This window comes from Centruroides sculpturatus, unplaced genomic scaffold (assembly GCF_000671375.1).
Source record: "Centruroides sculpturatus isolate CEXI.00-Female unplaced genomic scaffold, Cexi_2.0 scaffold158, whole genome shotgun sequence".
Taxonomy (NCBI): Eukaryota; Metazoa; Arthropoda; class Arachnida; order Scorpiones; family Buthidae; genus Centruroides; species Centruroides sculpturatus.
In genome coordinates, this window is record NW_019384347.1 from 169,520 (window position 1) to 181,434 (window position 11,915).

The window sequence follows — 11,915 nt, forward strand, 5'->3', positions numbered from 1 at the left end:
AGCACAATCTACTAACCATCAATAATGAATCAAAAGAAGGAAGGGAAACCTATCTTGTGTCATATAGTACTTAATGTTATAATTTTTACCATTAACCTTTTAGTGTTTTTATTATATAAATTTGCAATTTAGAAAGCGATTATATTAAATTACACTTGACAATGAATTAAAAACATTTATTAATGTTAAAAAATAAATAAACTAGTAAAAGCTAGTAAATAGCCAGGATGCTAATGAAAGACTTTAAAAACATATTCTAAATGACATTGTTACTATTTACACCTTATTTTAATATAAATATTTAAATGATTTTCATACACTCATCACAAATAACAATAACAAATTATTAATAATTATAAATAGAAGTATCAATATAAACACGTATTTAAGTGTCATTTTTAATTTAAAAGATTAATATTAATCATTTGATTTGATGTTATCTGCTATAAATGAAAATTATTGTAGAATATTTCAAGTGCTTATTTAATAAATCATTTTAAAAATAAAATTATTTAAGGTTTTTATTTTTTTAAAATAATAATTTAAGGTCATTTTATTGAATATTTTACTCGAAAAAAAAATTCTTCGAACGGATCGAAATTTAGTACAGGATGAAAATTTGAATAAATATAACTATTAAATCGTGAGCACTTTTAATATTTAATTGAATAATACTAAGCTTATACAGGTGTTGTTGTTATATATATATATTTTAATTTCTTAATAAATTCATATAGATAACTTAATTTTTAAAGGATTTTGAATATTAAACTGTTAAGAAATTCAGAAAATATTAATTAAATATTCTGTTGCTATTACCGAATAGAACTTCAAGTAGAATTTATAATTTGTGTTACACTTTTAAAAATCTCGCATTGAAGGTCACGTTAGTGATTTTTCCTTCTATATTTTGCGTGACATTTCATTTTAATAAAATAAAATTCCATTTCTATCAGTGTTGCACGGAAAGAAAATGGCGTTTGACCATCTGCTGTCTATTGATATTAGGTTATATGTAAATGTATCATTGAAGATTTAAATTCTATACATTTTAAAATAAGTTATATAACCTATTAACTGTAGGAAGTTTACTAATGTCGGACCACAATTCGTTTTACCAGTATAATTTTAATAATATTATGGTGTTAAAAAAATAGTTTTAACGTTCTTTTTATTAGTAATTCAAGAGCTCCCTTCGTTAGAAACCACGAAAATTTTTTTTGTAAAGAGCATTTTTGAATTTAGCCAACCGTGTCAATGATGGAGATTTGGAAAAATGGTTCAAAATTCGGATCCCAAACATAAATGGATTTTTCTGGAAGAAAAAAAAGAAAGAAAACAGTGCAAATTACAACATAATGATTTATTTAAACACGCATTGAGGAATGAAAAATGTTTATATAAAAAGATCGCAAGTACATTTCATTTGCTTCTGCTCTTGAACATTTTACGTGGGTCCACTTAGTTCACTATGCACATTTCATCGTGACAATCTGACGACCACTCTGTCACAAAACAGACAGCATTATTCATCTTCTCTCTTACAAGTTAGATTTTATGGCTGTAGCCGTGGATTTTGAGGGCCTTCCAGCTTTCTTTTTTCTTCTTTTATCATCTGAGTTTTCAATCTAAACTTAAAAAATACCTAATTAGTCGAATTCAAAATAATTTTCAAAAAGTGGGAATCCTACTTTGGAATTTGTAAGAGTCCAATCTAGGAAAGGGAATGCTTTAGAACAATGTAGTAAGGTTAACTATTACAGAAACGGCCGACATAGCATGAAATCCGTTAATTTTATTCTACTACTAAATATTAGTAATGAGAAACGAACTCTTACTTGTTAGAAGTGAAAGACACACAGTCAAGTTTAAATAATTTCGTTAATAGCAAGAATGAAAATTCATATATTTTTACAGATGAGAAACCAGAACTGAGTAATAACGATTCCACAGGTTTATGACAAGTTTGTGAAGTATCGACCATCAAATCTGCGTTCAGAAGGCACACGTAGTGTGACGTAGGCGATCTAGTGTTGTTGTTATATACCAGGAAGCTATTTCACGGGCAACAACGTCGTTACATTGGAAGTCTACTTTGGCAGGAATCTTACGTTCAATCAATGAAAATTATCTTATCATTCGTGCATGCAAATAAACGACGGGAAGAAGAAGAAGACTGGAGGAGAGCATGTTGAAAGATGAAAACTAATTAAAATATCGAAGAAAAATATCCCATTTTTATACAATTCCAAGAAAAGGGATTATAAAAATATCGATACTTGATTGGTTAACGTAAGAGGAGTTAATAAAACCGTATAAACACTTGCACATAACGGACTTAACGTAATATAAGACTTACCCGTTTGAACACAATTTAAAAGATCCCAACTTGTGAGGAAACTAATTTATTAAGGAACTCCTGTTCAAGATCACTGAAGCACAGATTGGCAAGGTAAAAGCAGGTGTTAATCTGAAGAACCCTTGTTTTTGCCATATTGGATCCTTAGGAATTTTTGTGATGATCTGACTCGTGGTATGATTCGACAAGGTCCACTTGGCTGCCTCATCGTGGACCTTGTCGAATCTCGTTATCTCGGGTTATGGACTGAAGGGGTTTAATTAAATTAATTAATTAATTAATTAAAAGGGTTTTAATGGCTGCAAAGTCAAAAAATATATATTACAGTATCTGGAATAATTATTTGTTTTTTCGGGTTATTCAAGAAGTTTATTGTTAATAAAGTGCAAAAACTTTTATATTCGTACGTTTTAAAAGTATTCTAACAAAAATTTTTAAATTTATTAACATTATTTATTTTTAAAAAAATAAATATTTAAAACTCTCAGTTGATATTTTTATTGGACGAGGAAAAAATAATAATAATAACGACAATAAAATGACAGACATTAATGTAATTACAGTAATTACTTAATCATAGTTTATTAAAATTCTATATTTTACTTTTTTTACTGGAATGACAAATTAATTTTTAATATCCAATAGAAAGTTTCTGAAACATAAATAATTTTCTTCTACAGAAAACTAATAATAAAAGCTAACAGTACGTTCAAATCAATCAAGTTAATGACGACAGAGAGTCAACACCGTAAAATTAGTAACTAGCCGACGTCTGTTTACGAATAGCCGCTCCGTAATAAGAAAAAATAATAACAATTTAATCCTTCCATTGAAAACGAGACAATTTTTTAGTGAATTATTCATTGTTTTCCTCAAAATCAGCAATTTATAAAAAGAAAAACAACCTGTAAAGGTAAGCTCTTGTTAATTATTAATTGATTTTTTTTATTTTCATTTAAATTAGATAATCACTTACTTTTACCATCGACTAATACTTTTAGAGGTGATTAAGTTCATTAAATAATTAGAATAACAACTCTAATATATTATATATTTTTTTCCTTACTTCTTTTCAAGTTTAACTTTAAAAACTATTATTTAACAATTAATATTCATTGTAAAAAGTTTATATCTATGTATTGTCAAACCTCTGATGGGAACATAACAAATGACCATTGTTTAGAGATTATTTTGTAGCATTTTTGTTAAAAACTGGCCGTTATTTAGAGGTGACCGTTGTTTGGAGGTTTTGAGTATAATAATTAGGTAGCAATTTTGATGCAGTGTACAGTATCAAATCGGATGCACAACATTCCGTGTACGTGTGGGGGGACACGCATTGTTAAACTACTCAAATCAATACCAGAAATGCTTAATTTTATAATAGAAACTAATAGCGAGTAAGTAAAAAATTATTATTATTATTATTATTATTATTATTATAGAAATTTGGATAATATTTTCGTGAAATTCAATCATTCGCATATTATTAATGATTTACAGTAAATAATAAAAGGATTAAATCTATCTCTAAAAAATTACAGTATATTTCTTTTTAATTAAAGAAAAATCTAAATATACATTGAAAATACTAAAATTCCAAATATACTATCTAGTTTAATAATTATTTGAATAATTTTTAGAAATAAAAATTTATTTTAATAAAGACATTTTAAACATTTTCATTGTCAAGTATGCAGTCGTGTATACATGTAAATATTATCACGTATGCACATGTATCATTGATAATCAATTCTCTTTATTTTGGTACTTTATATACAGTATATTATTATTATATTTTTAGATTTTTATTTCGAAATTAATGTTTTAAAATACCCAAAATCGATTAAATCGGCATAAACAGCACGATTTTTTAAAACATAATTTATTGTATAAGGAGAGACAGAAGGCGAGTTATAAGTAATAAAATATCTGTTATAGTTATTTAGGAAACATTTTCTGAATTTATTAGCGTGTATAACATCAAATGTTTATTTAAAATAAATCTATTATGTCTAAAAATAGACGAATTATGCGACAGAAACAAATTGTGTTATGAGGAAGTAAACATGTCCGATTTGACTGTGATTAATCTAGAAATATATTATTCAATGTTATAAATGTCTTAAATAAATGCCGTTGTGTTTGATTCATATCACGCAGTTACTATTTATATACAAATACAGTGGGTGATCGGTTAACGAACACTTTCGCGAAAGATTTTTATGTTCGGTCAACGAACACCTCACAGAACAAACACGAGAAGTGACGTAAAATAATGAATACCGATTGGTCTTCTCTTGTCTTCAGACAACAATTCGAAACCGGAGTGCGGGAAACATCGACATCGACGCTCAACCCGGTATATACTGATCAGATAGTATTCCTCCGAACTTTGAAACTCTCCCTTGTAATTCCAGCCTTTTATTTTTCTGACAGAAACAATTCTTTTGTAGTACTCGAGAGACTTTTTTTTGCTCTTTCCGCCCTGTAGGTACTAAGAGGGCCTTCTTATTAGGCCCATTATGGGTTCGGCCAGGCCCACATTGAAGCGACCGGGTGGTGAGGGACGGGGCCCGACATATCCGAACGGACCACCTCCCGAAAAATTCCTGGGGATTCTTTGACCCGTCCGGATTCGATCCCGGGTCCCTCAGAGTGGTGGGCTGCCACCTTGACCGCTCGGCCATCCGGCCTTGCATTCGAGAGACTGTCGGACGGGCACTCGTTAAAGAGCTCATAATGAAACCTGATACGAATGTGACGACAGAAGAACGCCAAGAACTCTTGAATGAAGAACACCAAGAAACTCGGCGAGATATGTTTTCTTCTGAAAAGGTGGATTAATGCCGATATCTGCTATTAAAGATCTTTTGAAGAAGTGGGAGGGTGTCAGAACAACGGTCTTTAGAATAGCATCCAAACCAGGTTGAGGTTAATAGACTTGGGGTTCTCTACAATTACAATGCTATTAATTACTTCTGAAAAATTCCGAAGAAGAGAGAAAAGAAATTGACATTAGAGGGATTCTTTAACCCCCACAAACGGAAAAAACATGACTAATAAAGATGCAAGACTGTGTATATATGTATTTTTATTATTACATATGAATAAACTTAGTAAGAAAATATACAATTTTTTATCTTTGATTAATCCGTTCTGGATACCCCAAATTCCCATAGAAACCTATGGTAAATCGATAATCGGTTAACGAACACTTTCGCGAAAGATTTTTATGTTCGGTCAACGAACACCTCACAGAACAAACACGAGAAGTGACGTAAAATAATGAATACCGATTGGTCTTCTCTTGTCTTCAGACAACAATTCGAAACCGGAGTGCGGGAAACATCGACATCGACGCTCAACCCGGTATATACTGATCAGATAGTATTCCTCCGAACTTTGAAACTCTCCCTTGTAATTCCAGCCTTTTATTTTTCTGACAGAAACAATTCTTTTGTAGTACTCGAGAGACTTTTTTTTGCTCTTTCCGCCCTGTAGGTACTAAGAGGGCCTTCTTATTAGGCCCATTATGGGTTCGGCCAGGCCCACATTGAAGCGACCGGGTGGTGAGGGACGGGGCCCGACATATCCGAACGGACCACCTCCCGAAAAATTCCTGGGGATTCTTTGACCCGTCCGGATTCGATCCCGGGTCCCCCAGAGCGGTGGGCTGCCACCTTGACCGCTCGGCCATCCGGCCTTGCATTCGAGAGACTGTCGGACGGGCACTCGTTAAAGAGCTCATAATGAAACCTGATACGAATGTGACGACAGAAGAACGCCAAGAACTCTTGAATGAAGAACACCAAGAAACTCGGCGAGATATGTTTTCTTCTGAAAAGGTGGATTAATGCCGATATCTGCTATTAAAGATCTTTTGAAGAAGTGGGAGGGTGTCAGAACAACGGTCTTTAGAATAGCATCCAAACCAGGTTGAGGTTAATAGACTTGGGGTTCTCTACAATTACAATGCTATTAATTACTTCTGAAAAATTCCGAAGAAGAGAGAAAAGAAATTGACATTAGAGGGATTCTTTAACCCCCACAAACGGAAAAAACATGACTAATAAAGATGCAAGACTGTGTATATATGTATTTTTATTATTACATATGAATAAACTTAGTAAGAAAATATACAATTTTTTATCTTTGATTAATCCGTTCTGGATACCCCAAATTCCCATAGAAACCTATGGTAAATCGATAATCGGTTAACGAACAATTCGGATAGTGAACAAAGTCTTGGAATGGATTATGTTCGTTAACCGATCACCCACTGTATAATCATTTTACTCTGTATAACTTCTCTCAAGATATTACACTGGATTTTTATCCGTTAATTCTTTTTCTTGAAGTAATCAGAAGATGAACAAAACGGTCTTTCAATGACATTCTGAAACCATCACGCATGAGCGCATTACAGTGCCATTTTCCTAATAAAATATTCCAGTAATTTACTTTTATGATAAACTTTCCTGGCTGTTATGAGTTTTTATTTAGAAAAAAAAAACGTTTATATTGTTAAGCATAATAAATAAAGTGTGTATGGCGTCATCTATTATGAGATTTTGTTATAAAAAAAAAAACCTTTTTATATTTTTAATTACTATACAATGACAAAAAGCTTAATTTTGAGGATAGGGATGACTTTTATTAAAAAAAAATAAAATATAAATGTTAATAACGAATAAAATCTTCATTAAATTAAATCTTCACCCCTCTTGAGATATGACAAATGACACCCCTTTATAAGTTGTAAATTGTAAAGGTGCAATGTTAGAAGACTTTATTCCCATTAATAATTTCGTGCACACTCCTGCACTTTTTGTCGAAATTTTCTGAAAATTTTTAGGGAGTTTTGTTTATTAGGGGTAGCTATTAAATTTTGCTGATTGATGCTATTAAATTTTGGAGGTGAAAGGTCGAGGGGGTGGGGAGATAAACGAAGTCGTGTGTATCTCCAGTAAGATCAGACTTAATGACGATTTTACTCGTTATCAGCATTTACAACTTTTTATCAAACCCATCTCTACTCTCAAAATTAAGCTTTTTGCCATTTTATGACAGTTAAAAATATAAAAAGTTTTAAAAATAAAATACGATAACGGATGGCGCCACCAAATGTTGCAGGGAAAGTTAAGCAACTCGTAGCTGGATTTTATCGTAAATTTCTTCAATTAAAACAAAATTAATCAAATTAGATATTCATTTTCTAATTATCTAAATATACTTCGTAAATATATTTTCCCCTCACTTTATCATTTTAAAAACATAGCATTTTCAAATTAAAGAACATGTTATGCAAATTTTCCTGAAAATAGTTAATAAATATAAACACATAAGAACAAAAAATCGATTCATTTCTCATTAATTCTTGGCTTTTTTTCTAATTCTCGGATAGGCCTATGAGTTTCTGTGTACTATATAATGTAGAAAGTAACGCCTTAACTCATACTATCTGTTGGAAGAATAGAAATTTCAAGAGTGGCTAAAATAAGTAATATATTTTTTCTTTCAAACTACAATTATTTAGTTGAATTCAAATTACTATTAGTAATGTTTTGAGCAGTTTCATTCGAAAAATTATAATAATTTGTATTTTTTTGTATGTAAATATGTAATTGGGTGTATGTAATATGGGTGTAAAATGTAAAAATTACATTTAAAAACACTTTCTAATAAATCTTCTAGTAGATTTAAATGTATATTGAATATAAATTTAGATTTAGGTTATTTTCTAATCGTTTTTTTCCAACTTTTATGCTCAGTCTTATGGCATTCTGCATTATCTTGTTATAAATTAGGTGTCAATTAAACTATTGCATTTAGTTTTGCAAATTCTTTTTTTAATTAATCATCTTTAGAATTTGATTTAGAAATAATTATTTTAAATGTAATATTCGCTTACGTCTCAAAAATATGCAAATTCGAGTAGATGAAGACCTCGAAAAGCACCGAAACGACCAATCACCATTAAATGGTCAGGACTTTCTGATAGAGATTAAATTGTTTAATCTCTATCAGAAAATCCAGATTATTTCACACCAAATTGCTTACATTTTCATATACAACACTTAAAAAAGATTTTTATAAATTAAACAAAGAAATGATTAATAGTTTATAGATACTACAGAAAATAATGGAAGACTAGAATGACGTGTAATCTTATAATCGAGATGGATTGATGATAATAAGCCCAAACAGTTAGGAGTTGAAGGTTGAAATTTGGTACACAGTTAGATTACACCATGAAAATGCACACTAATAATGGATTTTGGGTGAGAGGGAGAGTGTTAAGGGTTTATCACACCAAGTGACCAATCGAACACATTTTAAAAATTCTTTATTCCTCTACTCTACACAATTTAAAGAATTTTTAAAATTAGATTGAGTACTCGGTATGATAAACTATTATGTAATAAACTTTTGTTAATATAAATCAAGTACTAAAATATAATAGAAGGGTTAGAAGTACGAAATAATCTTTGCTGTTGTTTTTTTGCCCGAGCAACGCCTGGCTCATCTGCTAGTATAAAATAAGCGTTAATGTGAATGAATTAAATTTAAATTAACGTATATAAAATATTCAAAAAACAAAATTTATAATCGAAAATTTATTTTAATTATTTTATATTTTGAAGAATGAACAATTCCATAGGAATTGTACGGTTTCAAATGGAAGAAGAATCAAACAAGACCGGGAGAGATTATTTAAACGAGAACATCGACAGATTAAAAGAAATTTCGTTTTTAACTCGAATTACAAAATTATGGGGTTTGAACGTCGACTCGGAGAAGAAAACATCTATTTACGGAATATTTATTATGATAATTGTTTATATATTAGTAATTCTATCTTTCCTTCACGCCATGCATTTCGCTTTTCTAAAGTATGATACTGTATACAAGGCAACGTTATTTGTAAAAGTCTTGGGGCAGATCCTACTCATTTTAAATTACCACCATTTTAATCGGAATAAAATTGAGATAAGAAATATATTGGCCAAATTGCCCGATACGTACGGCCGAAATGTTAACTACAAGTCAAATAAGAAGCCTATTTTAATTCGAGTTATTATAGTGACTTTCTATGGAATATTACTTTATTTAATTTCTCTCTGGTTCATTTTCGATAGCGATCGAAGATTAATTTTCGATAGATTTAATTTTAATGAATACTTTTATTTTAATAATAAATATTCAATTGTATTTGCCGCCATTTTTGATTTTTGTATGATTGTATTTATCGAGATACCATTTGTTTTATTTTTCCTCTTTTATTCCACCATATGTCGCATTTTAAGGAATGATATGAGGGCTTACAAAAAGCTTTTCGTTATGTCTCATTCAGAAATCAAAAATCTTTTTGAATTATATAATAAACTGTGTAACATTTTCAACGAATTCGATGCTATATATTCCAATACGGTTTTCTGGTGGATGTCTATCATCATTTTACAAGGGATCTTCTATGGAAGCGTTGGAATTCGGATGTTCATCGTTAACAACGATTACAGTTGGGGTTTATATTTTTCTGCGTTGATATTTTTTCTTATTGTCAATTTTGTTGATATGAGTTATGCAGCTGCATCCATTCCACTCGAAGCCAGTGATATAACTGCGTGTTTATCCCAGAAAATGGTGTCCGAGTGTCCACTCACTTCACGTTATGCTACTGCCATGTATTTAAAAAATACATGGCAGCCTCCCCAGTTAACTGTTGGAAAAACTGTGAGTTTTAATCTCAGTTTTATATATAGTGTTTTTAGTACAATAATAACATATTTTGTGATTGTGGTGCAATTGTAGATTTAATTCTTTATTACGTAATAATAAAAATAAATAAACTTTTTCGTACATAGTCTGAACTTTCTAATTGGAAGAATATATCCTGAGTTCACCATGAAATTGTCACCATGAAAAAAATAAATAAATTATGTATTGTATTATCGTGTAAATGTGTGTGGGTAAATTTATACAAAAGCTATAAACGAAGGGCACCATTTTACTTCTTTGCTTTTTTTGAATAACCAATTTTATAAAGCAAAATGCAATCGAACCAAACAAATGGGAATCTATAATAAATTTCACAAAAAAGCTAATTTTATTGTTCTTAAGAAATTTATAATGTATAAAAAAACAGATAAAGTTGTACAATAATTAAAAATTGTATTGTGGTAAAAAAATAATAAAGTTAACACTTCAACGTTTACCTTTTTTAATTTAGTTTCTTAATTACTTTCTAGTGAAGCGCAATATTCTTTCATATTTTCGTCCGAGTTATAGCCTATTCCAAAATAATTACGAATATCTAACTCAAAATCATCAAGACTAGGCTCTTACGATTATATCCTAAGAGCCAAGCCATATTTTGAAATACCTAATGAATTTTGCATGAACAGAGTGATAGTACTTGTAGTAAGTTTTTCAATAGTAGTACCCTACGCCCTTTCGATATTTAAAAAATAAACCCATCTCTACTCTCAAAATTAAGCTTTTTGCCATTTTATGACAGTTAAAAATATAAAAAGTTTTTAATAATAAATTATCATAACAGATGGCGCCACGCATGCAGTTTTGAATGTTTCCGGGAAAGTTAAGCAACTCGTAGCTGGATTTTATCGTAAATTTCTTCAATTAAAACAAAATTAATCAAATTAGATATTCATTTTCTAATTATCTAAATATACTTCGTAAATATATTTTCCCCTCACTTTATCATTTTAAAAACATAGCATTTTCAAATTAAAGAACATGTTATGCAAATTTTCCTGAAAATAGTTAATAAATATAAACACATAAGAACAAAAAATCGATTCATTTCTCATTAATTCTTGGCTTTTTTTCTAATTCTCGGATAGGCCTATGAGTTTCTGTGTACTATATAATGTAGAAAGTAACGCCTTAACTCATACTATCTGTTGGAAGAATAGAAATTTCAAGAGTGGCTAAAATAAGTAATATATTTTTTCTTTCAAACTACAATTATTTAGTTGAATTCAAATTACTATTAGTAATGTTTTGAGCAGTTTCATTCGAAAAATTATAATAATTTGTATTTTTTTGTATGTAAATATGTAATTGGGTGTATGTAATATGGGTGTAAAATGTAAAAATTACATTTAAAAACACTTTCTAATAAATCTTCTAGTAGATTTAAATGTATATTGAATATAAATTTAGATTTAGGTTATTTTCTAATCGTTTTTTTCCAACTTTTATGCTCAGTCTTATGGCATTCTGCATTATCTTGTTATAAATTAGGTGTCAATTAAACTATTGCATTTAGTTTTGCAAATTCTTTTTTTAATTAATCATCTTTAGAATTTGATTTAGAAATAATTATTTTAAATGTAATATTCGCTTACGTCTCAAAAATATGCAAATTCGAGTAGATGAAGACCTCGAAAAGCACCGAAACGACCAATCACCATTAAATGGTCAGGACTTTCTGATAGAGATTAAATTGTTTAATCTCTATCAGAAAATCCAGATTATTTCACACCAAATTGCTTACATTTTCATATACAACACTTAAAAAAGATTTTTA

General features: G+C 29.8%; 1 protein-coding gene across 2 annotated transcripts; it reads left to right on the forward strand.

Annotated features, from left to right (window-relative positions):
* Positions 1–3,138: 3,138 nt before the first annotated feature.
* Positions 3,139–10,531, forward strand: LOC111636090. 2 transcript variants are annotated; one of them, XM_023381264.1, is made up of 2 exons: positions 3,139–3,272; positions 8,998–10,531. In XM_023381264.1, the coding sequence occupies exon 2, from the start codon at positions 9,008–9,010 to the stop codon at positions 10,172–10,174; it is 1,167 nt and encodes a 388-aa protein (XP_023237032.1). In that variant the 5' UTR covers positions 3,139–3,272; positions 8,998–9,007; the 3' UTR covers positions 10,175–10,531. The 2 variants fall into 2 exon arrangements, with proteins under 2 accessions (XP_023237032.1, XP_023237042.1); XM_023381274.1 differs by lacking the exon at positions 3,139–3,272 and adding an exon at positions 3,505–3,759.
* The last annotated feature ends 1,384 nt before the right edge of the window (positions 10,532–11,915 follow it).

Coding starts and splice junctions, on each gene's coding strand:
- LOC111636090 (XM_023381264.1), top strand. CDS start 9,008: ATGAACAATTCCATAGGAATTGTACGGTTTCAAATGGAAGAAGAATCA.